The sequence below is a fragment of the Cricetulus griseus genome, chromosome 2 (genome assembly GCF_003668045.3).
Source record: "Cricetulus griseus strain 17A/GY chromosome 2, alternate assembly CriGri-PICRH-1.0, whole genome shotgun sequence".
NCBI classification, from domain to species: Eukaryota; Metazoa; Chordata; class Mammalia; order Rodentia; family Cricetidae; genus Cricetulus; species Cricetulus griseus.
In genome coordinates this window covers 298,139,009-298,165,560 of record NC_048595.1, presented here as the reverse complement: position 1 = coordinate 298,165,560, position 26,552 = coordinate 298,139,009, and the positions used below count along the sequence as shown (strand labels likewise).

Below are 26,552 nucleotides of genomic sequence, written 5' to 3'. Positions count from 1 at the left end.
TAGTGTAATTTTTATTATAAAGATAAACATTTAATTAATAAAACTGAATTGTCTCTTTTCTCCTCTTTTTGTGAAGATGCCATCTGTGTGGTGCTTAAAGGTTCATGTGTCCTACTCCCTTACCGCCACTTCAGTTGTGAAGATAGGACAATTTTTTTAATAAAATTTCTAGTATTAACTGCTGTGGAATGCTTGGTCTTTTCTGCTATTAGAAGATTTTGAGAAGTAAGATCTGTTTTTCATACTTCAGAACTATCAACTACATAAAATTGAACCCTACTCTAAGTGCCTGGCTTATTGATGTGCTTTAAGGACATTTCTGTAGTGCTCTCTTAACTCATTGACATATCAGGCTGCTCTTTACTGTTCTCTTAAACTTCCTGGGTATGGAAGAACTATCTACTACTACTGTATGTGTAAAATACATCCATGTCTTTATTGCCATGTGTATGTATATATTAATTGTCCCATGCAGTCATGTATTTTGAATGTCACGTAGATCATATCTTCATGCAATATAATGTTCAAAAACATTGCCTTTGCTTCATGTTGGTAACATAATTACAGAATGGTGGTAAAATGGTGGTTGCCTGCATGTTCAGTGTTTACAGCTCTGTGAGAGTTAACTAACATACTCCTGTTTTTCTGATAAACTTGTGAATAAATGTACTCCATTCTGGTTTGTTTTTAGACATGTATGTTCATACTGTTTGAATCAGGATATTCTGTTTTATCACTTGGGTCTCTTCTTTTCCCTCTTTTTATATGAATAATTTCAGTTTCTTAGTAAGCATTTTCAAATTAATGAAATTGCTTTAAAAATTCTTTGATGCTTTCTGCTGTTGTATACAGTTGGTTCTATTATCATCTTATGAGACATTGGTTTAGCAGAAAATGCTGCTAAATATATGGAGATGATTATTGCCATCAAAATGCATATTACAAAGATGGGTTTAAGATAAAAACTGCATTTTATGTACATATTTATTTCAGTAAGTTAAAATAATTTAACAGTTTATACCTCAAAACAAAATATATTAAAATATCACTTCAGAATTTAAAGTAGCAGTTACTGATATGAAAGGAACAATATGATAGACGTTTTTCTTTCATTTTTACAGAGCCTGTAATTTTCATAAAGTATAATGCAATATTTAAAGGCAACTTATTGGTGATAGTGTTACAGCAAGTTTTAAAACTTCTTTTTGATTATTGGGGGCAGGAGGACATGGGGCTTGATCCCAGTGTCCTCGTCATGATAATCAGATGCTTTGCTACAAGACATCACCCCATCCCTTCTCCAGTTAGTCGGTAACAGTTTCTAATGCATCATGTTCCATAGGTAAGACTGTAAATACTCTGGCCAGGTGGTAGTGGTGCACGCCTTTAGTCCCAGATCTTGGGAGGCAGAGGTAGGCAGATCTCTGTGAGTTCGAGGCCAGCCTGGTTTACAAAGCTACGCAGAGAAACCTTGTCTTGAAAAACCAAAAAAGAAAAGGTACTCTCATCCCTCTCCTTTTCCTACTAGTTCTTGAAATAGCCTGCTAACTAGTTTAAAAACTCTTCAATACAGATATAAATATACAATTTGGAAAATGTATAGTACATTTAAAGTCATGGCTTCTTCTCATAACTGACTTTTGAGATCTATAAAAACATTGGTTAAAAACTAAGACAATATTATAGATACATTGAATTTTACTTGGTTATTTCTAAACAATGTATCATTTTCTAAACGAAATTATTAAAGAGTTTTCTTAATTCTTTTGAGTTAATGAAAGAAGATTTCTCCCCTAGTTATAGCCACATGCTGTATAATACAAATGTGCCTTACTGTATAGGCATAGATACTTTTGGAAACAATGTTTTTTACTTGCAGTACAGCATAGTCTTTGTGTATTTGTCTATATTGCCAGTCTGTATTATTTGGTATAGTCACTGAAGAGCTAACTATATTAACCTTGAAACTGGTTTTTAAAATTTATAGTAAAAAGATCCCTTTTCAGGGACGTACTTGTGTCTTATTTATTGATAGTATTTTATAGATATATTTCTTTCATGAGATACCAGCACATGAGTGTACATTTTATAATTGTGTCCTAGCCAGACCAAAGCCCTGTAACTTACATTTAAACCTTTGCTTCAATTGAAAGTCTCATTCTTAAAGACACTTTGTGTTTTATATCTGAGTTTCAGTATTTTAGAGGGTTGATACTTGTTGCCTCCTTTGGAATCAGTTGGCAAATACTGAAAACAGAATTATTGAGGTCATAATATCAGCTTCTTTTACTGAGTAAAAATTGGTTTGAGAGCAGTGGCTTTGATAAGCAGCTCTGCTGTGCTCTTTACTATATGACCTGTGAATTGATCTGCCCTGCAGTGCAGGACCACCAGCAGCTCCCTGACAGGTGTCAGAAAGCATTAGTGTGAGCTGTCTTCACAGGTATTCAGATGTGCTGAGAAAAGCATGGCATTTAGGTCTCTGGAGGAGCCTCTCCCATCTATGATAAAAGCTAGAAAGAGGAACTGCAGTTGCTTTACCCTAGCTAGCATTCCTTCTCTCTCTAGGAGCTTTAATTGTGAAAAGAGAAGGTTCACTCCTGACCCTGTGTGAAGCTTTAAATGTAAGTGGTTTGTAGTGACTCATTCTTACTCCAGAATGAATTTTGACCTGTGTGTGTGTGTGTGTGTGTGTGTGTGTGTGTGTGTGTGTGTGTGTGTGTGTGTCCAGATGTGTTACAGATTTTAACTCTAGGACTCCCCCCCAACCCCTGGTACCAGTGTCTGATCATTTGAATTGCATACACTCTTTCATACTTTGAATTCTCTCAATAACTTAAAATCCCTGCTCTAGTGTATTCCATGTAAATAGTTATTACTTTATCTTCATTATGGAATAGTGTTGAGAAGAAGAAAAAGCCCTTTCCATGTTAGTTTAAATTTAAGGATTTTTCCCCCAGATACTTTACATGTATACTCTTTTGATATGAAACTCGTAAAGCTTTTAGTTCTTGAAAATAAAATTTCCAAGATTTTATTCACTTAATCCTGTGTTCAAATACCTATCTCTACTCTTAATAGATTGTTTGTTTTGACTTTAGGTTCTTGGGTTTTCATTTATTTATTTATTTTGTGATATGCATTGATTGAACGAAGGTCCATATCTGTGCTAAGAGTGCATTCTATGCCCAACACTTAAAGACTACTTAGATTTTTCTGAGAAGCCATTGTTTCTTTGAATGTTACTATAGCAACTGGTATTGCTCTGCCTGTGGTATTAGATCCTAATCTGTAGCGATTACAACAAAAGTGTTAGAGAAATGAAAGTTACTGGAATTCCATTTATCTCTGGTGTTATCTGAGCAAAAAAATGTTCTCAAAGTGCTGTCTCTAGTATTAACCTCGTTTGAACAAACTAAAATATGTTCTAATTAGAGAATCTATGAATTAGGTAACACCTTAAATACAAAGTACTTTGTGAACTATGTTTCATATGAATTGAGACCCCATGAAAACAAAGCTAGATTAAACCATGTGGGTTTTTTTTGTTTGCCTTGTGATAAAATAAGCATACACTCACAGAGAGAGACCAGAGACATATTGTGATATAATTAACACACACATATATGTATCAGAAAGAGTGTGGGAAGGAAATAATTAAAACTAAGTGTAAACAGATGTTGGAGTCATTGTGCCTGTCTCTTAGATTTTTGAATATAAATGCTTTGGAAATGTGAGGCCTGTCAGTAATTTAGTGACCTGTATATATTTTTTAATTTTGCCCACATTTTAAAAACCACCATGCAACTGATAGTTTCATTTTCACAAATGTGCTTACTTGAAAAGCTTTCAACAACAACAACAACAATCCCATAAGTATGCTCATATTTATCTAGGCCCCTATCATTTTGTGAGGAATCATATTCAACAGTGTGTTTTAATGGCAAGTAATATAGTACTGTAGGCTTCCAGTGTTGAAATAACGACAAAAATCCACTTTAAGGTTTCAAGAAAATAATTTGAAACTGGCTTTTATTGTAGTAACTAAATTTAACATCATTACTTACAGTTAAGCTTTACATGTATAATTCATAATATGTTTCATGGTTTTAGTTTCCTTTTAGTACTCATAATTATGAAAAAATAAGTTACCCTTATGCATAATGTTTAACATCTGCTATCTTCTGTATGTGTGTATATGCTAGATGGAAGATGGTGCCACAAAACATGTCATCCAAATGACAGGATTTAAGATGGAAGAAAAGGAAGCTCTAGTCAAATTACTTTTAAAACTAGATTGCACTTTTATTAAGAGTGAGGTGAGTAGAGGAATGTACTAAAATATTCCATGGAGTTAAAAATAGAATTAAAATCAACATGTCCTTTGATATTATAAAAGTAAATTTTTTTATTATTAAGAAAAATCTCACTGTAGTAACATTATTTCATGTGGACTCTTCCCTCTAGAAATATAAAAATTGTACACATCTTATAGCTGAACGCCTGTGCAAGAGTGAAAAATTCTTAGCAGCTTGTGCAGCAGGTAAGAAAGAAAACTCACTTTCTCCAACTCTTGAAAAAAATTCCATGTTAACAGAAAAAATCTTAAGTCACTGGAAACATATTATGCTTATTATGTCAGACATAATGTCTTGCTTTCTGATTTTTTAAAGATATTTGAGTTTTTTGCTTTACTCTGATTAAGATTTTCTAACTCATGCAATATATATTAAATAAGAAGAAAATTTCCTTTTGTCACAGATATAGTTTAAATGTTTTCTTTAAGAAAAGTGTCTTAACAAAAAGATTGGGACAAAGTGCACAAACCTTAAAGCCTTAGTTTCTGAAGCCTCAGCCCCGAGTCCCCCTTGTCTTCTATCATTTCTCATTACAATTGAACAGGGTTCTGTCCCTGTGTCTATACTGGGAAGCCATTGCATCCTCTTTTATTTTTATGAGATAGTAAGTTCTGAATGCCCAAGTTGAAATTTGGCTTCTCATCTCACCTTTTCTCATCACTGATGCACCAGTAGCTTTTTTCCTATTTAATTGATTTTTTGTGTCTTATTCAGTCATGGATGCCTTATCATTTTTTATCTTTTATTCGCCAAAGAAACAGACTTATCGCTAACCCTTACAGACAAAACTGTGCATATTCCTGCTGTTTAAAGGATCACTGGTGCAGCACATAAACAGCAGAATATGAATATTTATTCCTATAAAATTCACTCACTTATTAAATTCAACATAGCACAACAATACTGTGAATGTTATTTAAAAAGTTTAGCATAGGAGAAAATAAACCTAACAAAGAAAAATGAATACAATTAGTATTAATAGTTCAAGTAACATTGCCTTTCACTTTAAAACTTTAGATTTATATTTTATCCAGTAGCATTTAGAATTGTAGCTGTGAATCATAGAAAAATTGTATACAATGTTCAGTGATATTTAAGGCCTCTTGAAAATTTGTCTTTAAAAATAATTTTCATAGTCTATCATGAGAATCACATGTACAAAAAGGATGACTTTTAGTTGCTACTTGATCTTTATTGTTTACCATTTAGCAGAACTAAAATTCTTTTGTGACAGTTCATTTGCTTTCTAGGAAAATGGGTATTAACGAAGGACTACATAATTCATAGTGCCAAAAGTGGCAGATGGCTTGATGAAACAACTTATGAATGGGGATATAAAATTGAAAAAGACTCCCATTATTCACCACAAATGCAGTCTGCACCTAAAAGATGGCGTGAAGAGCTGAAACGGACTGGTGCTCCAGGAGCCTTCCACAGATGGAAAGTCGTCCTCCTTGTTAGGGCAGATAAGCGAAGTGATTCTCTCGTAAGGTAAGATGCAGTTATTCCATACCTTTGAAGCAGTGAATGAGTTCTTGTTTCTATGATACCTTTTAACATTCATGTTCAATGTTAGAATGAGATGTGTTATTTTTTTACTGCGGGTTTATTTTTAGTTACTAGGGTTTTTTTTTGTTTTTTGTTTTGAGAATTTCATGCATGAATACTGCATCTACATCACTCCCACTTCCTCATTCCCCCATCCAACTCCTCCCTAACCCCCCATTTTTTTCTCCATTTTTAATTTGAATTAGAAACAATATTATTTTATTATATTTCACTCCCAGTTCCGTCTCCATCCCCTCCTCCTCTGCCCCCCCCCCCCCAGCCTCTCAACTAATACCCTACCTATCCCATACCCTTTCTACACCCCAGGGAGAGTGAGGCCTTCCATAGGGGATCTTCAGAGTTTGTCATATCCTTTGGGATAGGGCCTAAGCCCACCCTCGTGTGTCTAGGCTCAGGGAGTATCCCTCTATGTGGAATGGGCTCCCAAAGTCCACACCTATGCTGTGGATAAGTACTTATCTACTACAAGAGGCCCCATAGATTTCCAAGGCCTCCTCACTGACACCCACATTCCTGGAGTCTGGATCAGTCCCATGCTGGTTTCCCAGCTATCAGTCTGGGGACCAAGAGCTCCCCATTGTTCAGGTGAGCTGTTTCTGTGGGTTTCACCAGCCTGGTCTTGACCCCTTTGCTCATCACTCCTCCCTCTCTGCAACTGGATTCAAGTTTAGTTCAGTGTTTAACCCTGCCCACCCCTATTTTTAATGATCTCTTATCCATTATTCTTCCATGTACACACACATATGTACACCTATGTATATAACCCACTGAGTCCATTCAGCTTTGTTTGTATGTCATGTGTCTAGGGCTTTATCAAATCTCAAATGAGGCATTGTGCACAAATGTATGCATTTAATAGAACAAAATTGGGTTTATAGATAGGCTTTGACTATTCTGGTGATCTCCATTTTAGTTCTGATGTCATTTCTTTTGTTCACCTTTAGGAAAATAAGAGAAATCAATACTTAAGAAAATTGGAGGCCTTCTTAAACTTTTGCTAGTTTATTATTTTATTATCAGAGATGCTTCCTTGGGGTTTATGTAGCACTTTCTTTGTGGGTTTATACTATTTCCATCATAATTTAATTTCTTTTTTCTTTTTTTCCAGACAAGGTTCCCCTGTGTAGCCTTGGCTGTCCTAGAACTCACTGCAGACCAGGCTGGTCTGGAACTCACAGACATCTGCCTGCCTCTGCCTCTGAGTGCTAGGATTGTTGGCATGTGCCCTCACACTCAGCTCATTTTGTCTTTTTAAATACAAGAAATTTTTGCTTGTGAAAGTATGTGGACAGGTATAGTTATACATGCATTTGCAGAAGAAAGAGCTCACAACTTTCCTTATTACTCTACACCGTAGAGATTTTGAGACACACTCTGTCACTGAACCCAGGGCTTGTTGATGGGGCTAGGCTCATTGGCTGGCTGGACAAGCTCTTGGAATCCACTTGTCTGTTTTCTGATGCTATAGCCACAGTTGTACACCACTATGCCTGGGTGTTGACAGGTGCTAGAGATCCCAACTCAGCTTCTCATGCTGTAGAACAAGCACTCCATGCAATGAGCCATCTCTCCATCACTTTAAATGGGTAAAAGACTTCTCATTGGCTAAACTATATTTTGATACTTGTATTTTAAAACCAGGGCTAGAAACTTAACTGTTTCACCAAAATGTAATTTATACACAATGGAATACACCAATCTTAAGTGTACATTTCAGTGAGTTTGTAGAACTCGTACAATAGTGTTATCCTAACTCTATCAAGATCTCTTGTATCCTTCCTTGTACTTTTAATTCTGGGCCATCAATACCAATCACTGATTTCTTATTATTATGCTTTAAGTGTTTTGGGGTTTGTGTGTATGATATATTGCTTTGATCTGTCATCATTTTCCTTGTGCTGTAGTTGTGAGATTTTATCTATTTTGTTGCATTTTTCAAAAATAGCATTTTTGTTGCTCTTTAGTATTCCACTGTGTGATTGCATTGTAGTCTGTTGTTTATTTACCTTTTAATGAACATTTGGGAGTTTTTTTGGTCTTTATTGATTAAGCCACTTTTAATATTTGAGTATAATTTTTTTACATACACATGATTTCAATTCTCTTAAGAAATATCTAGGAATTGTTGGCTGAAATGGCAAATTTATACTGAACATTATAAGAAAATGCCGAATTATTTCCTAAAATAGTTGGTCTACATTTGCTTACCCTTGCAGGAGCTCTGTGTTACATATGCTTTGAACATGTCTTGACACTGTTGCTAGACTCACTGCTGTGTGTATAGTCTGTGTCAGGAACTCGTGTTCTAGGTAATCATACTCAGTTCTACTTACCATCCTCAGCCAACTGTTTGGTCACTGCAGCTCTTGGAATCAGTTAGTTTGAATCTTTCAACCTTAATGTTTTTTAAGCTCTTTGTGAACCTGGATCCTTTGAATTTCTACATCTTAGAAGTCAGTGAAAGTCAAATTAAGGCTTTCAGTGGGATTGTGTTTTATTTGTGGCCTTGATTTTGTGAGAATTGAGCTCTTACACTGTTGATTATTCCTCTTTGTGGGCGTCCTTTAATGCTCTATAAGTTATATTGCTTCTTTGTTATATCAGCTGGCCCTTACTTAACCCATGATTCTGTGGCTCTTCCCAAGTACAGGGAGTACATTCCTTAGCCAGCATGCTTAGTATACTTTTTAGTTTTCATTGTATCAGTTTGTGTATATGTTGCTAAATGTATTGTTCCCTACTTTTGTATTTAGGGAGGCTATTTATAAGTAAATCACTATAAGTTTTTATTTGTCTGCTGCTATGAAGAGGGAGCTAGGAGAATGAGAAGGGGAGAAGAGGGGTGAGGAGGACATGAGGGAGCAGAAAGGTTGAGTTGGGGGAAGAATAGAAGAAAGCAAGATAAGAGATACCATAATAGAGGGAGCCATTACAGGTTTAAAGTGAAATCAGGCCCTAGGGAAATGTCTAGAGATCTACAAAGATGATACCAGCTATCAGTCTAAGCAACAGAGGAGAGGCTACCTTAAATGCCTTCCCCTGATAATGAGATTGATGACTGACTTATATGCCATCCTATAGTCTTCATCCAGCAGCTGGTGAAAGTAGAAGCAGACACCCATAGCTAATCACTGAACTGAACTGGAATCCAGTTGCAGAGAAGGACAAGTGATGAGCAAAGGGGTCTAGACTAGGCTGGTGAAACCCACAGAAACAGCTGACCTGAACAATGGGGAGCTCTTGGTCCCCAGACTGATAGCTGGGAAACTAGCATGGGACTGATCCAGACCCCAGGAATATGGGTATCAGTGAGGAGACCTCGGAAATCCCCGGGGGCCTCCAGTAGTAGTTCAGTACTTATCCCTAGCATAGGTGTGGACTTTGGGAAACCATTCCACATAGAGGGATACTCCCTGAGCCAAGACACATGGAGGTGGGCTTAGGCCCTATCCCAAAGGATATGACAGACTCTGATGGCCCCCTATGGAAGGCCTCATCCTCCCTGGGGAGCAGAAAGGTTATGTGATAGGTGGGGTTTTAGTTGGGAGGGGGCAAAAGGGGAGGGAGAGGGAACTGGGATTGATATGTAAAGCAATCTTGTTTCTAATTCAAATTTAAAAAAATGGAAAAAAGTTTTTATCTGCATCTATGAGGAGTCTTGTCTTTTCTGTTTTATTCTGTTAATTGATTCTTTTTTAAAATATGTAAAGTGTCCAATGTACATATGTGTCTGTGCATGTGTACCATATGTACCATACACTCAGAGGTCTGAAATTTCCTCTAAAACAGGAATTAAGACAGTTGTGAGCTGCCACATGGGTGCTGGGAACCAAAACCTGGGTTTGCTGCAAGAGCAGTAAAGTACTCTTAACGGTTGAACCATCCTTAGCCCCTACTTAGTGTTAGATTTAAAGAAATATTTTTTCTTCAGATAAAGTACATCATGGTATATTATCCATTTTCAATATATTGCTCATTCTGTTTGCAAATACTTTAACAGTTTCCTGTTTTCATCCTAATAAATGGCTTCAATACACAATGATATTTAAACTTTATATCATATTTCATGGTGACTTACCTTCCATAATAGTAACTGTAAGTGAGGGCTCAATGAAGTCACTGTACAGGACCACTGTGTTGGTAGAAGAAAAAGGTTTATTGAGAAAACAGACTGCTGGTCTGCATCCAAGAATAAAGGACAGCAGTTGGGCAGGAAAGTAAGCAAAGTTTTTATGATAGTCAGCAAATGGTCTTTGAGCTGATGAGGGATGTTAGGATTAATCTGGAACTACCCTTGCAAAGGTAGTTGACCACTGGAATGGATAAGGAAGGTAGTGATTTTCCTGGTAAACAAACTGCCTTGGGAAATTCCTGAGTAGTGTTGAGTTTAGGTTTCTGTTTATTCTTTTGTTTAAAATGTTGTGTCCAACACTGCCATTTGGGTGGGTGGGTGGGGTGTCAATTTGGATCCAACAGTGATGACAAGGTAGGGATGGATGCTCTGACCACTTATATTTAGCATTTTTCCTAGATTTACTAGTCAATACTATAAGCATGTATACACACAAACATAAATAAAACCAAATAAAAAAGAAAGGACGAAAAGGGGGAAGCTTAAAATTGAAAAGAAACAACCATAATTGTCTTTTTTAGACATAACTAAATACACACGCACACACAGACACACAGACACACAGACACACACACACACACACACACACACACACACACACACACACACACACACACACACACACACGTGTGTACTTTTAACAGGTACTAAGCCTGTTAAAAGAATTTAGCCAGATCACTGTAAAATTTTTATAACTGGCAAAGAACAATTGGAAATTGAAATTTAAATTAGTGTCCCATTCAAGAGGAACAACAAGCAGCTTTGGAACTCATGGAAAACAACCCACTGGTTATCATACACAGTGGATGTCTATGGACCTTAGAGGTACAGAGTTCCAAGGACAACATTTCTTGGGGACCTCATGCTTTTATTGAGCATAGCTCTGCTATTGCATTACAGTCACTACGTCCCTCATAATCTACGACTTGTATGAAAACTCTAAGGGGTTTCTAGCTCCTCACTGAGCATTGCTGCTGGAGTCGATTAATGATTCAACTATCACCCTTAGAAGGAATTTAGAGATGTAGATTGTTAGTAAAGTCAGGTTAAGATGTTTTTATTAATAGCTTTGATGTAGAAAATCTTGTGGAACAATTTAAAGTTTAGAAAGGCACACTTTTAATAGTTATGAGCAAGGGACTTGTCGAGGACAGGTAACAAGAACAAAGGCAACCAACCTGGCTATTACTAGCTGATGCACCTTCCTTGCTAAGATGAGTTGGTGACCAAAGGCAATTATTTATTTCTTGTACTCAGTGTTGCCCATGGCTTCCTGCTGTAACTTAATAAAAAAATTGTTGGTAAGTGGTTGTGCCCTCTGAGGACTTAAAGTAGAAATGACTGATTCTTTTTTTCTATATAAAAGTTGGATTTGGGTTCCTTTTAAGACCTTGTGCAAGATTACCTTCTGAGATAATAATAAATGATTGATTCTATTCTTTCTTTGTAACTGAAAACAGCTGCCTGCCAGAACAAAAGGAATTGGCTGAAATACACTTGACTTTCTTAAAACTTTGTTAATCAATTATAAAAAGAATCATTGTTTGGGGTTGAACATGTTATGATGGGAAAATTACTATAAAGAAAAATGTTTAACAATTTGTACCTGGCAGTTTTCTTGTCCTGCCAAGTCCCACAGCTGCTTTTCAGCCCCAAATAAGCACACAGAGACATATTTTAATTATCAAACTGTTGGCTAATGATTGGGCTTATTGACTAGATTTGTCTTAATTATTAACCCATTTCTATAAATCTACATATTTCCATGTGGTCTTGGCTTGCTGGGGAATGCCCAAACCTGCTACTTCTTTCAACTACATGGCTTCTCCCTGTCTCTCTCTGCCTATCTTTCCCAGAATCCTCCTTGTCTTCTAGTCTCAGGTATTTTCCTGCCTCTACTGACAAATGGTCAAACAGTGTTTTATTTATCAATAAGAGAAACATATATACAGAAGAACATCCCCATCAACTATTTGTGGGCTTCTAAGAAAAACATATAACTCATGATCATAATTTTATTTCTTCCTGTATAAAGATTTTTAATTTATTTTTAGAAAATATGTAGCTTGTGGTTATGAGGTAATCTTTACTTGCATAGAAATTTTTGTCTTGGGAGGTATAAAAGGGATAAGAGAAAAATAAGAGAAATAGAAAGAGAACATCAGAGAAGATGTACAAGGAAAACAACAAGAAAGAGAAGAACAACTGGGAAGAAGGAGATAAACAACAGGGTAGAAAAACAGATTCAGAACAACAACAGAAAGAAAAATAAAATGAATTAAACTTTGGCCCTCAGATAAAATTCCCATGTGTGTCTATGCATCTGTCCAGCAGTTGGCTGACTCTATGTCTCCTCTTCAGTTTCTCTGACCTGATGAGGGTGGGTCCCTCAGCAAGTTAGTCTAAAATTTATTTTACTGATATCTATATTTCTTTTTAAAAAGCTGTTTTACTGAAATGCAATTAATGTGCATATTCCAGTTGTCCTACCTTATGATGGTAAAGATGTATACCATTAGCACAAGATTTAAACATTGTAGTTTTATCTCTAATATACATATTAGAGCCAGATCATGTTAGTACATCATCACATTCCATAAGCACTGTAGTTATTCATGCCTTGACTCTTCCACCCATACACTCCCACCTCTCTATCCTTATCGTAGCCTACTCCTTCAGTATTCATCCTTTGTGGACATTCGTAAGAGTACTTCTCTTATTTACCTAATTATCTTTTAACTAATATGTTTTCATTGCCTGTCTCCTCTCCCACATCCCTGTAAATAAACTAAATCTCTGAGAACTAATGCACTTGTACTTCTGTTAAGATCTGTTTTTAAAGATCCACATAAGAGTGAAGTCTGTGCCTGGTTATTTGATATATTGTAAGGTTTTCTAGTTCCATTTGCATTTTAACAAATGACAGAATTGTAATATTCTGTATGAGCTAAGCAGTATCCCACCATGTAGATATAGCATTTTTTTTTTTTTTTTTTTTTTTTTTTTTTTTTTTTTTGGTTTTTCAAGACAGGGTTTCTCTGTGCAGCTTTGGAGCCTATCCTGGCACTCGATCTGGACACCAGGCTGGCTCCGAACTCACAGAGATCGGCCTGCTTCTGCCTCCAGAGTGCTGGGATTAAAGGCGTGCACCACCAACGCCCGGCGATATAGCTCATTTTCTTTATCAGCTGGTGAGCATTTGAGTTATCTTGGCTGTTGTGCATAGTGCTATAATAAATATGGAAGTATACCTCTTTAAGATACAATTCTCATATCTTAAGAATTTATATTCAGTAGTATAGAGTATATGCTAGTTCTTTAATATTTGGAATAATCTTTATACTGTTTTTCCATGGCTGTGCTTATTCTACTCCCACCAACAGTAATTAGGGATCCTTTTCTTCACATCCTACTGGAATTTGTTACCCTTTCTCTTAGATAATAGCCATTAGTTGATGAATCCTCCAATAAGCAAAACCTAAAATGATATGTTTGGAATACTTGCACAAAGGTGGAGAAGGTTTGTAAGCTCTGGGCCCCTTCCCATATGCCTTCCCTATACAGCTCTTCATCTCTGTCCTTTGTAATTTCCTTTATGGTAGTCTGCCTTATATTTTCCTTGGTTCTAAGAGCCAAAGGAACCCACGTTTAATAGACAGTAAGAATCACAGGTCAAACATCGTGGGCTGGGGGATACTGGCTGTGATTGTTGGCATAAGAAAGCCCGCCTTAGAGTCATATGTTTGAATACTTGGTCCCTAGTTAGTGAAACTGTCAGGGACAGATTACAAGATGTGGTCTTTGAGGGTTCAAAATCCCACCCCAGGCCCACTGTGTGTGTTTGTGCTGTCTGTCTCTGTCTCTCTCTCCCTGCCTTCAGCTTAAGGATCAGATGTGGAATTTCAGCCATGCCTTCCTGCTTGTTACTATGCTTCCTGCCGTGATGGTCATGGACCAATGCTCTGAAACCGTAAGCAAGTCCCCAAATAAATTGTTTTTGTTTAAAGAAAAAAAAAAAGGTTGCCTTAGTTATGGTGTTTCATCATAGTATATGATAGTAACTAAAAGACACTGGCATACAAAGTGGGTAAGGGTACAGTCCTGGGGTCTGAACTCTCAATCTATGGAATGTGATGCTATTAGCAGGTAAAGGCACCTGGGTAGTGTTTGCTTCTCCAAAACTGTTGCTTGCTCACTGATAATAAAGAAGTCTACATTCATTCCAAAAGCACAGAGGTTTTCTATGTTGATTATTATGGCATGCATGCAGAGAACCCCTCCCCCCATACAAACACTTTCAGTTATTAGTCTGATCTATTCTTGCCAATCTTGTATGGTTTTGATGAGAAATCAGTTGTCATTCTTTGCTTATTTGTATATGCTTTATCTGTTTTCCTTCAAGATTTTTCTCCTGACCATTGGTTTTGAGCAATTTGAATTTGTGTGATGGGAGGGGGCATTATTTTGTTGGTGGTTTATTTTGCTTATTGGGGATTTTCATTTTTATTAGCTATTATCATTTATATTTTTCTTTCTCCTGTGATATTCCCCTGGAACTCCATTGTATATACTGTAGAATTCTTGGGGGTTTTGTTTTGTTTTGTATTTTTTCTATCTTCACAGTTGTGTCCATTCCATTGATAAGGCTATATCAGGAATTCTTCTCTGATACACTGCAGTTTATTTTGATCCTTTCCAGTGATCTCTAATTTACAGTCTCTTGGTATGTGTTCCTACCAGTTTTCATTAGATCCTTGAAATTACTTCCTAGTAATTTCAGTATCTGAATAATATTTTATTATTTTATCTCATGCTATTAATTCATGTAATTTTTGTAGTTTTGTAGTATATGCGTTATGCTTTGTTTTTTGAGACAGGGTTTCTCTGTGGCTTTGGAGCCTGTCCTGGAACTAGTTCTTGTAGACCAGGCTGGACTCGAACTCACAGAGATCCGCCTGCCTCTGCCTCCCAAGTGCTGGGACTGAAGGCATGTGCCACCACTGCCCAGCTGCTGTTGTTGTTTTTTAAATGTTTTTGTTTTGTTTTATTGGAAAAAACAAAACAAAAGATTTCCATACACTCTATTCTAACCATGTTTTCTCCTTCCACAAATAGCCTCCCTGCCTCTCTACCCACCCAACTCCAAGCCCTTCCTTTTAAAAATAAGCAAGCAGAAATAAACAAAAAAGAAAAAGAGAGAGAGAAACATACACAGCACAAAAACCAGAACATACAAGCAAAAAAAAACAAAACAGTAAGATAAAAAAATACCCAAACAAAGCAATTTGAGACAAAATGCCTCCAGAAATACCATTTATTTCTTTCTATGTTGTACTTGTCTGATGTAGGTAACAGAATAATACTGCCTTTGTAGAATGTGATTGGAAGAATGTACTCTTCAACTTTTTCGAATAGTTAGAGAAAAATTGACACCAGTTCTCTGAATGTTTGGTAGGAAACAAGTGATGCTTTGGGTCTGGACTTTTACTTATATTGATGATTTTATTATTCGTTACTGGTCAGTTAAGGTATTTTGTACATGGTTCATCTGTGTACAGGGGTTTAGTCCATTTGTTTTAGGTTTCTCAATTGGTTTGTGTGTAATTGAGTTTTTTATGGAATCAGTTGTAATGTCTGTATTTATGTATTTTTATTCATTTGACTCTTCACTGCTTTTTTCTTAATGTAGTTAATGGTTTGCCAGTTTTATTCATCAAAATAAAGCTTTTAGTTCCATAGATTTTTTTTCTTCTGTGTGTTTTCTAGCCTTTGTTTTTGCTTTTTATTTTTTAATGTTTTTTAATTATTTTATTTTATGTACATGGTTCTTGCCTGCATGAATGAATGTCTTTATGAGGGTATTGGATCCTCTGGAACGGGAGTTATGGACAGTTGTGAGCTGCCATGTGAGTACTGGGAATTGAACTCGTGTCCTCTGGAAGAGCAGTCAGTGCTCTTAACCACTGAGCCATCTCTTCAGCCCCTCTTTATTGCTTTGTAAATATAAAGTCTAGTATCAGGGACTGCTTGAACTGTTCCTCTCCTGCCTGGGCTTTCTGAAAGCTAGTATTACAGGTATAGGCCACCTTACCCTGATATTCTAGTTTTTATTTTAGTATTTTGAATTAATCTGTATTGTTCCATTTATTTGCCTAGGTTTGTATTTAGTTTGTTTTTATTCTTCTTTGTTAAGTGGTCTAAGTAATAAAAACCCAGAGCCAGATATTTAGGAAAATGCTGAGAGATCAGAGAGAAGGAACAAGCCACCGCCACACCTTAAATCCTTAGCTTCTCAGCAGACAAGAGAGCACATTCCTGTTTCTCCCTCCTTATATCTTGTTTCTACCCAGCTATCTCACTTCCTGTCTGTCTGTTGCTAGTGTGAGATCTCCCCAACTTTTTAATGTAGGCACCTAGTGCTATGAAATTGCCTTTTAGTACGTATTTTCATTTTAACTGAGTTCTAGGAAGTTTTAAATTTCCATCTTCATTTCTGTCTTGGCTCACTTTTCATTCATTAGTGAGTTCTGTTTCCGTGAGCTTATATACTTTCTGTGTTGATATGCAACTTTACCCTAGTGGTCAAATTGGATGCAAGGTGTTATTTCAATTTTCTTCTATCTGTTGAGGCTTGCTTTCTGTCAAAGTATGTTGTACGAGTATCTGCTAGGTCCATTTGACTTATGGTGTCATGTAGCTCCAGCATGTCTCTGTTTAATTTTTTGTCTGGATGAACTGTCAACTGGGGAGAGTGGGGTACTGAAGTAATCCACTGCCATAATTTGAATGTCAGTGTGTGGATATAGCTGTTTTAGTGTTTCTTTCATGAACTTGGGGTTGGTGCATATATTAGAATTGAAATATCATCTTGGTGGATATCCTTTAATGAATATGTAGTGCCCTTCTATATCTCTTCTAATTAGTTTGTTTGAATTCTATTTTGTCATATATTAAAATGACCCCACCTGCTTGATTCTTGAATCAATTTTCTTGGAATGTCTTTTTCCATTCTTTTACCCTGAGGTGATGTCTATCCTTGATGGTTAGTTGTTGTTTCTTGGATGTGCCAGAAAGATGGATCCTGTTTTCTAATCTATTTTGTTAGTCTGTGTTTTTATTGGGGGAATTTAGATCATTGATGTTGAAAGTCATCCAGAGCACTGTTTACTGTGATTCCTGCTACTTTGTTGTTTGGTTTTTGTTTTCTTTTGTGAGACAGGATCTCACTTATATTCCAGATTGGCTTAGAATGTATGTATTTATTCATTTCACCCCGGGTAAGTGCAAATTTAAGATCCTTCTGCCTCGGGTCTTCAAATCTGTGATTCTAGTTCTATGCCATCAAGCCTAGCCAAAGACTAGAAATGTTAAAAGAACAACTTTTTAGTTGAGTCTTGGCAGCTAGTTTTGTTCATTCATTTGTTCATTCATTCATTCATTCATTCATTCATTGTGGTTCACTTTGATTTCCTTGGAGGTGTATTTTGCGTTCCAGGGTAGCTGTTTCCCTAAATATTTTTCGTTGTTTTTTCTCATTGATATGACTTGTACGTGTCAATTGCTTCAATATTCATGGTTCATAAAAACATTCCCATATAAAGAAACAGAGCCGGGCAGTGGTGGCGCATGCCTTTAGTCCCAGCACTCCGGAGGCAGAGACAAATGGATCTCTGTGAGTTCAAGTTTGAGAACAGCCTGGTCTACAAGAGCTAGTTCCAGGACAGCCTGCAAAGCCACAGAGAAACCCTGTCTCGAAAAAAACAAAAGAAGGAAGGAAGGAAGGAAGGAAGGAAGGAAGGAAGGAAGGAAGGAAGGAAGGAAGGAAGGAAGGAAGGGAGAGAGAGAGAGACAGAGAGAGAGAGAGAAGTAGGATTCTTAAACATATGTTCCAGACATCTTAGGCTTTAAGAAATTATTGCAGTTGTTAACTTTCCATGGTTCCTCAGTGACCCAGGAAAGTTTTTTCCTATCACTAAGGTAGTAACTGGTAGTTGACTGAATGAACTTAATTTTTCTAATGCTTTTTTTTCCCCCATCATTGCATTTTTATTTAGAGTTTTGGAAGCTGGAAAGGCAAATGTCATTTTACCAAAAAGTTCTCCAAGTGGGATAACGCATGTGATTGCCAGTAATGCAAGAATCAGTGCTGAGCGAGAACAAGAGAACTTTAAGGCTCCATTTTATCCAATTCAGTATTTAGGGGATTTTCTTTTAGAGGTAAGTAAAATAAATATTAGACATTTTAAAACATTTGTTTTTGTAAAGTATCAACAGAATGAAATGAAGTCATTCCTATGTCAGTCCCAGAAAAAAATAGGTTCTAGACTCCCCCTTGGATACCAGAGTTTACAGATGCTCAGCTCTCAAACCCCTTATGTAAAATAACATAGGACCTATATGTCATCTGTAACCACTTCCTGTGTAGTTAAGTTGTCTCTAGATTACTACAGGCCTGTACATGTTCAGTACCAGTCAGATTTAGCCATTATAGTCCTATTTTCCAGCTGCGTTCATTAAAAAGGTCCATGGGTTTAGAGTATGTAGAAATGGAGGAGTGACTCTTTATTTAAAATTGAGTTCTGAAATTTGAAAATGCAAAATTAGAAACATGAAAATGGGTTATTTTAAGACATTCTCAATTTCTTAAATAGTCAAGAATGTATGTAGATTTGAGAGAAGCTTAAGTTTAAACTTGTTTTATTTTCAGTTTCTACCATAAATACTTTAATGGTATATGCGAAGAACAATAATTTTAATTATTTTACCATTACAGTATAATAAAATAGAGAATGTATGACATACAGATTTGAGATTACTGTCTCTTTTGGGAAGGGAATTATTTCTAAAATTTAGAAATAATTTCCTGTTCTGTTATCCCTTCTTCCTTCTTTCTTTGTCATATAAATACCAAATCTCAAGTTTTTGAACAGGGATCAAACTCCAGAGGAATCTCCTAATAGATGAGTGAAGAATTTGTGATTCACTCATAGGGTTAGAGTGAATCTCAGGATGTTCTTAAATAACAACCTTCATCAGTGAACAGTCATACTCTTTCCATTATATCTCATTTCAGTGGATACCATGAAATGGTACCTGTTGACTTATATATGAAGGCAGAGATCTAGAATCACTTTTCAAAACCTTCCTTCCCTGATTTCTTGTACCCAGTCATTACTAAGTCATATTGACTCTATTTCACATATCTCTTGATTCAAACTGCTTCTTTTTTTCTAACATCAAATTTTTTGTGTACCTAGAATAAATTTCTAATTACTTAATGATACTCTACTTTTGATTTTGTGTCTTCTGTAATTATGTCCCGATCACCTCACACAGAGCCTGGAACATGAATTCTCATTTCATATTTGTTAAATTAGCAGAAATTATGAAAGCTTTTTGAATCTTTTCAGACTACACATAATATTTCTGTCTATACTCACCTCCTCCTGGTGAGTAGTAGCAGTATAAGCTTAGAAAATTTAGCTCGTGAGATGTATCTACATGAACTATGGAAAATGTCATTGTCCTTGACAGTGATTGATCTAGGAATGAGCATGTGATCAGCGTTAGTGGGAAGAATGAGAATTAAAATATTTCCTCCTTATCTTAAAATAATAAAAGCCACCAACAGGCTTGCCTCTCTAGATAGGATTATGAAATAATTTTTTACTGTAGTCATTGTTTGACCATGGATAGTTTTAGCCTTGATCAGAAGACAGCCATATAGATAGCAGAGTGGAAATAGAATCTGGGCACTTAGAATAGCCCTAGAGGTAGGCACCTGAAATTCCAGAACTCTTGAAGACTGAAGCAAAAGAATCATGATTTACAGGCTAATCTGTGCTATGTAGCAGAACTGTGTCACAAATGAAAACAAAAAGTCTGAACCCTTGCTAATGCAAGTCTCAAAACTTGTTCTTTCATTGACCCTCACTGACATTCAGAGAGTTAATACTTGTTGCTTTGAGTTGTTTCAGTTGGTTTTCTAGAACTTGCCACCAGCGATTGAAAGTCATTCTTAATTGTATTTATATATAATTATATATTTCCTGATGAGATGAATGATTGGAGTACATTATATAATAGTCATACAGTTTTAATATACAATAAAAATATGACAAGATTTAGCTGCTAAATTATTAAAGAACAGCAAATTTTATGTCAACAAAAAGTAGCAGATAGCATCTAATTTATGCACCAAATTTTAAAATACATTGTTTTGTAAGTCTGGATCAGACAGAAGTATATAACTTATGTAAGTGAGGAAACCACATTATAATGATTTCTAGGAAAAATGAGACAGTTAACGTCATCTTAGTTTCTTTTCTCTCCACACATTATGCACCTCATGCACACGTTCTTTAAAGGATCATCTAGGAAGAGCTGCTGTGTAAATCGACTGAGTTAAAAATGATGTTCACAAAAACTGTTGTGTTTAATGTTCTTAAACTTTTTAGAAAGCTGAGTGGCAGAATTAGGTTAACATCTAGTCTAGCTGTGAAGGTCTTTATGGAAGACTTGCTGTGTAATGCATTAGAGATATGAAATGAGTTACATCAAATATCTATCCATCGAACATGGAAATTATTAATATCAATTTCTAGTAAAATACAGGTTAGTAAAAAATATGCAAAGTAAAAGAACACAGAGGAGCAAAATTACTATATGTGTTAATTGTTGATCTTCATAAGATTTTATAGATGGCAGAAGTTACTTTGGAATGCTTAAACTTTTTTGGAAACTAAGAGATCTGGGAAGATGGCTCCATGCACAAATTGTGAGAACCTGAGTTCATATCTCTAGAATCCTGTATAAAGCCTAACATGATAGCACACATCTGTGAATCCAGACTCCTGTGGTGAGATGGACGATTAAGATAAGACTATCCCTAGAAGCTCATGAACCAGCTAGCTTAGCATACACAGGAGCAAACAATAAGAGATCCTGTCTGAACAAGGTGGAAGGTGAAGATGACACCCAAGTGTGTCCTCTAACCTCTACACATGACACCTGTGCTTACACAGGCATACATGCTCACACACTTCATATACACTGGCATGCATGCTCACATATTTCATACACCCAGGCATACGTGCTCACACATGTCATGCATACTGAAATTTCCTTATAAGAAGGGAATTAAAATGACTTGTAGGAAACTTAACAAAAATCAGAATAGCAGGGGAAACACAAAGACTTTCTAAGTTAAATCAACAGTACTGAGATATTGTCTGGCTGGAGCTTGCACAGATCTTGTGCACAAGTGTGTGTGTGTGTGTGTGTGTGTGTTGTTCATGTGTGTTCATAGGTAGGCAAGAGAACATCTTCAGATGTTCCTCAAAAAGCCACATTTATGCATGGCTCATGGAATGTGGACCTCACTGGGGACATTGATGAAAAGAAGAAATAGTGGACAGATGAACACAGAAAACCTGGAGATTGGGTGGTCTGGGCTTTCAGGTGACGGAGTCACAGTACCCCTGAAGCTTAGCATGTTTATTATGTATAGTTCAACAGTGAGGTAGGATTTTGCATACTGCTGAACAAGGAGGTAGGGTTATTGCATACAGAAAAGCAAGGAAGCAAGTGTATAGTTTATAGCTTGATCAAAGGGGCAGGTTTAGCTAATCTCTATAGGACTACTCTATAGGGGAGCAGTCTTCAGGCTGTAAACATCTGTAAGGGGAAAGTCTACCGGTGAATTTTCTGGACACACTGTTTCCACTTGTATATGGTACCCATAGGAAGCTTTTCCATCCCTGAGCCTATAGGTTCTTGACATGACTGTGTCCATGTCAACAGCACACATTAAACTCAGGATTTCACTGAGGGAGTCCCCACAAGTAAGAGAAACAGTGTGACAGACAGTTTAGATTCCATCATAACTGTTGCCTAACATGTTGGTCTTTCACTGTTACTGTGCAATTGTGAATCTGTGGGCATTTCACAAAGACGTCTTGGGAACCATCATGAGCTCACCTTTGCTTTTAGCTTGTTATCTGACTACTACGTTATGTGTATAATTACATGGATATTTTTAAAGACTTAGAAAATGGTTTATGGACTCAATTCAGTTTTTTTGTTTGTTTGTTTGTTTGTTTTTTTTTTCAAGACACTTTGTCTGCAATAGCAGAAGGTCAAGGTGATCCTCTTTGTTGCTGTTCTGTAAGATAGGTGCTGGATTATCCTGCAAATGAAAGATCTTATCAATGAAAGACTGAAAAAGTAAACAATCTGTCAGCAACTTGACAATTTTTAAATCTAGATTGGAGCTTGTGTGTAGGTATGTATAGTGTACCCAAGTCCACTTTCGAGTGTAGAGGCACCCTTGCGTGGAGGCTAGCTGTTAGCCCTGAATATCATCCCTTGAGAACAGTCCACCTTTTTTAGTTGTTTATTTTGTGGAGTTTTTTTTATTGTTGTTGTTGCTTTGTTTTTTGTTTTGGGTTTTGTTTTTGTTTGTTTGGGTTTTTTTTTTTTTTTGCATTTTCTGCTTTTTTCTCTCTTTGATTTTTGTTTCTTGAGACAGGGTTTCTGGAATTTATCATGTAAACTATGCCAGTTGGCCAGCAAGCTCCAGGGATCTACCCATCTCTACTTTCCAAATGTTGGATTCTAAGTGTGTGTCAGCAAACAAGGCTATTTTATTTGTCTTGATTCTAGGGATTGAATACAGGCCATCATGCTTACATGGCAAACAAGTTACTGGCTGAGCTCTCACCAGCCCTGAATTGTAACTTTAGTTTGCATAGGCCTGCGTAAAATGTTTTTGTCCTAGATGACTCATACACAGGGTTGTTTGACAAGGCAGCCTGACCATAAATGGATAATTCTTAATATCTGAGTTGTAATCTTAATCATATAAGGCTATATAGAATAGTTTTGTCCTTGACTCCTCAATAAATAGCAGTTACTAGCCAAAGCATTCGTGTGTGTGTGTGTGTGTGTGTGTGTGTGTGTGTGTGTGTGTGTGTGTGTGTGTGTATGTGATACAGAAATCACTATTATTAAAAAATTTGCTGTATTGGTTCCTTGAAATATTTTCCTTTGTTTTAGGAGGACTTGCTCAGAAAGTATATGCAATTATATATTAAGTTGAAGTCCATAAAATACAATAAATATTCACACTAGCATTATTATACCTAGTTAATGTATTTTTTTAATCACATACAGAAAGAAATTCAGAATGATGAAGATTCCCAAACCAGTTCTGGTTGGACCAAATACAGCAATCAAGAAGAAAGCAAAAATTTTAAGAAAGACTCAGGATCTCTTGAAATGAAAGCTGCTGGAGAGAGCATGTATAGAATCCAGGTAAAGTTTTATGAGTTAAACATTCTCTGATTTTTCGTAAATAATTGTAAGAGAGAGCCCATTTTTGGTAAACCTTGGGATCTGAAAACTAGCATATCAACCTTATATTTTTAGGCCATGAATTGAGCATGATGGAAGTTTTTGTAAGTCTGTGTTTGGGGGCGCTTTGAAATAATGCATATGTGCCTAGAGAATTGTTGAGTTCCTCAAACATGGCATAGTTTCAATGCATGCTAATTACTTAAAACTTCTATATGCTTCATGTGGCACCAGCCTTAGAGGACTTTTCCTCATCTGTGAGCACTCTCTTCATAATTAATCTAAAGTTATCATATAACAGTTTGAAACAAATTAATTTGTATTAACATGGAGAAAAAAACAAAAACACTAGGGCGACTGCAGCTGTTGTGACATGTTTCACAGACATTAATGATAGACAACAATGAAAAACCTCATTGGTTCTACTGAAGAAAAGCTGATCCTCATTTAATACTGTATGTAATAAGTGTATTTATTTTGTTAGTTTATCAGATCAGTTATTCAGTAACTATTTTCTAAACTGAAACATTTTTATGTGTAGTTAGAAACTCATTGTGTTCAAGATAGGTACAATTTAGAAGTTTTTTAAATTTGTAGTCTCTTAAAATCACATGAGGAGTTTAACTAAAGATTAAAATACTTTAGCCTTTTTGCTCCTACTCCTGAATGCAGTGGTATCTGTGTGCCTTTTAAAACTTCCTTCTGTAATCTTGGGTGATGTTTAGTAAGGCTTATTGAATTGGTATGTCTAAAATAGTCATTCCAAATTCAGTTTGAACAGTTTTACATACAGCAAGGAATATTACATACAGTAAGGAATGGAAAATGATAATGTTATCAAAATAGATTTCATTTTATTAAATTTTATTAAATATATAAAAATAGATAAATTTTGCAAAAGATGGGGAAATTATCAAAGTAAATGTAGGAGATTTTACATAAAATTAACAGAAATTTCTCATGTCCCAAAGAAATGAGATAGTAATACTTCATACTCTAAATTAAATAGGCAGGTTATGTAAGTATATCTAGTAAGTTACTTTTTATAAAATGTGGTAAACTAAAGCATATGTTTTCTTAGCCCTTTTTGTATAACTAGAGTGGATTCAAATTCACCTTACATTTTAAATTTACTCTCATGTGTGCTGTATAAAACCTGCCTTTCTAAAATTTTGTGTGACTTCCATTAGTTGTGTTGAACCTATATTAACTCAGTATAATTAATTTTATAATCACACAGAACAAAATGGAAAATCATGACAAAAATATTAATGACAGATTTGTTCTGAGTGAACATCACAATAAAGAAAAATTCAGAGACTACAGAAAATATATGAAATCTGTTAAAAAGAGAAATACATTTAGAAGACATGTACATGAGAATCAGGTAAGTTTTCACAAAAATATTCCTTTTATGTTATAAATCCTTTCTAAATTTACTAAATACAATGTGAGTCATGAAACTTCTTAGGAAGTACTTGTACAGAAGTGTTATAAGACATTTATGCAGCAATTTTAAAGGAAGAAGAATGCCAATTTATCAACTCCTTGGCCAAGGAAAGAATCAGTCTTCCCCAATTTTCAAGCCACCTCTGTGTCATTTCCTAACTGTATCTTTTCCATTTCACATGGAAGTATTCCAAGTATTTCTTATTTTAGAACTTATATTATTTTTCCTTTTGTGTGTGTGTGTGTGTGTGTGTGTGTGTGTGTGTTTTGTTTTAAAGTGGTATTTAGTTTTGCTTGTTAATGAGCATTTATTAGGTCACACTATTTATGGACATTTTCCTCACCTATATGTTTTGTTGTTTGATTGTGTTGCAGTTTTAAACTTCATCCATTTTGTTGTTGTTGTTGACAAGCATTCGGTTTTCTTTTTGTTTCTTTGTGGTTGATTGGTTGTTTTGAGATTATCTAACAGTTCTTGTATAAATAATTAGTATTCTCTTGCGTGACTCTTAGTACACAGGTTTATGGATTTCTCTAGCTGAGAATGTATTCCTAGAAATGAAGTTATTGTCATCAGGACAATATGTCACCTGTTGTTCATGATGCTCTTCTGTTTTTCCAAATGCTTTTTGCTAACATATACACACTTGTCTGTAGGAGAGCTTTTCTTGTGCATAGAGCTCTATTGATCAATGTGTCATGTTTATTTTGTCATCCCCCCCAGCTTATTTGGATTTTGTAACGTTTAATGCATATTCTGATTTGTTTAATTGTGGTAAAATACAGAAAGAAACTAAGAAAAAACATAAGAATGTCCATAAAAGTTACATTTTGAGGAAAAAGAACAGAAAAGAAGATTATTACAAAACTGATGATGAACATGACACAATCAGAAGTACTTTAAAAAAGCATGTGCATTACAGAGATCAGGTGAGACTATAGAATATGTGTTTCTAAGTTTTCTTTTTTTGTAGTCTAGCCAGTGGATGTGCTTAATAAAGATGCTCGCTGTATTAAATTCTATATACTTTTGAACAATTCTTAATGATATACTTATATTTTGCTTTTATATATATTATTTTACTTATATACATTTATTATATTATATACATTATAATATAATTAACTTTGGTCTATAGTAAAACTCTATATTAATATAAATAAGGAAATTTGGCTGACTGTGATTCTTAAATTAAGTTGTATTTCATAAACAAAAAGGAAAAGAAAAAAATGATCTAGAAGAGAGGTAAATTTCTTTTAACTTTTTTTTTAATTTTTGAAATTGTAATATAAATTCAACATGTTTTCCTTCTTCCCTATATATCCCTATTCTTTTCCAAGTTCATGACTATTTTTTTCACCATTATTCAGTAATAATCACACACATATATGTATTCACAGTACATATATATTCCTAACTATAAACTGTTGAGTCCATATAATGTTACTTATTGCATACATGTTTTTATGGTTGACCTGTTGGCACTGGACAAGTCATAGGTGTACTTCTCCCTGGGGAAGAACGTCTCATCCACTCCCACCTTTCCTCAGTTGCCTAAAGTTCTTTCTGTAGGATTGTGGCTCCATGGTGTTTCCCTCATCTACTTTGGCATGTTGGATTGGTGACTTCCTTGTTCAGCTCATGTTTAGACAATCAAGTTGATGAAACTTAATGGGTGTAGCTTCTGATG

The 26,552-nt window shown here is 35.6% G+C and overlaps 1 protein-coding gene across 4 annotated transcripts in view; it reads left to right on the top strand.

Annotated features, from left to right (window-relative positions):
• Positions 1-26,552, top strand: part of Slf1 (SMC5-SMC6 complex localization factor 1) — a 65,166-nt gene that overhangs the window by 4,261 nt on the left and 34,353 nt on the right. For all 4 annotated transcript variants that reach the window (XM_027401824.2, XM_027401821.2, XM_027401822.2 and 1 more), the window contains exons 2-8: positions 4,206-4,319; positions 4,468-4,543; positions 5,609-5,849; positions 18,114-18,276; positions 23,233-23,373; positions 24,653-24,799; positions 25,648-25,791. In XM_027401824.2, the coding sequence (XP_027257625.1) occupies positions 4,206-4,319; positions 4,468-4,543; positions 5,609-5,849; positions 18,114-18,276; positions 23,233-23,373; positions 24,653-24,799; positions 25,648-25,791 (1,026 nt within the window). The remainder of the gene's footprint in view (positions 1-4,205; positions 4,320-4,467; positions 4,544-5,608; positions 5,850-18,113; positions 18,277-23,232; positions 23,374-24,652; positions 24,800-25,647; positions 25,792-26,552) is intronic.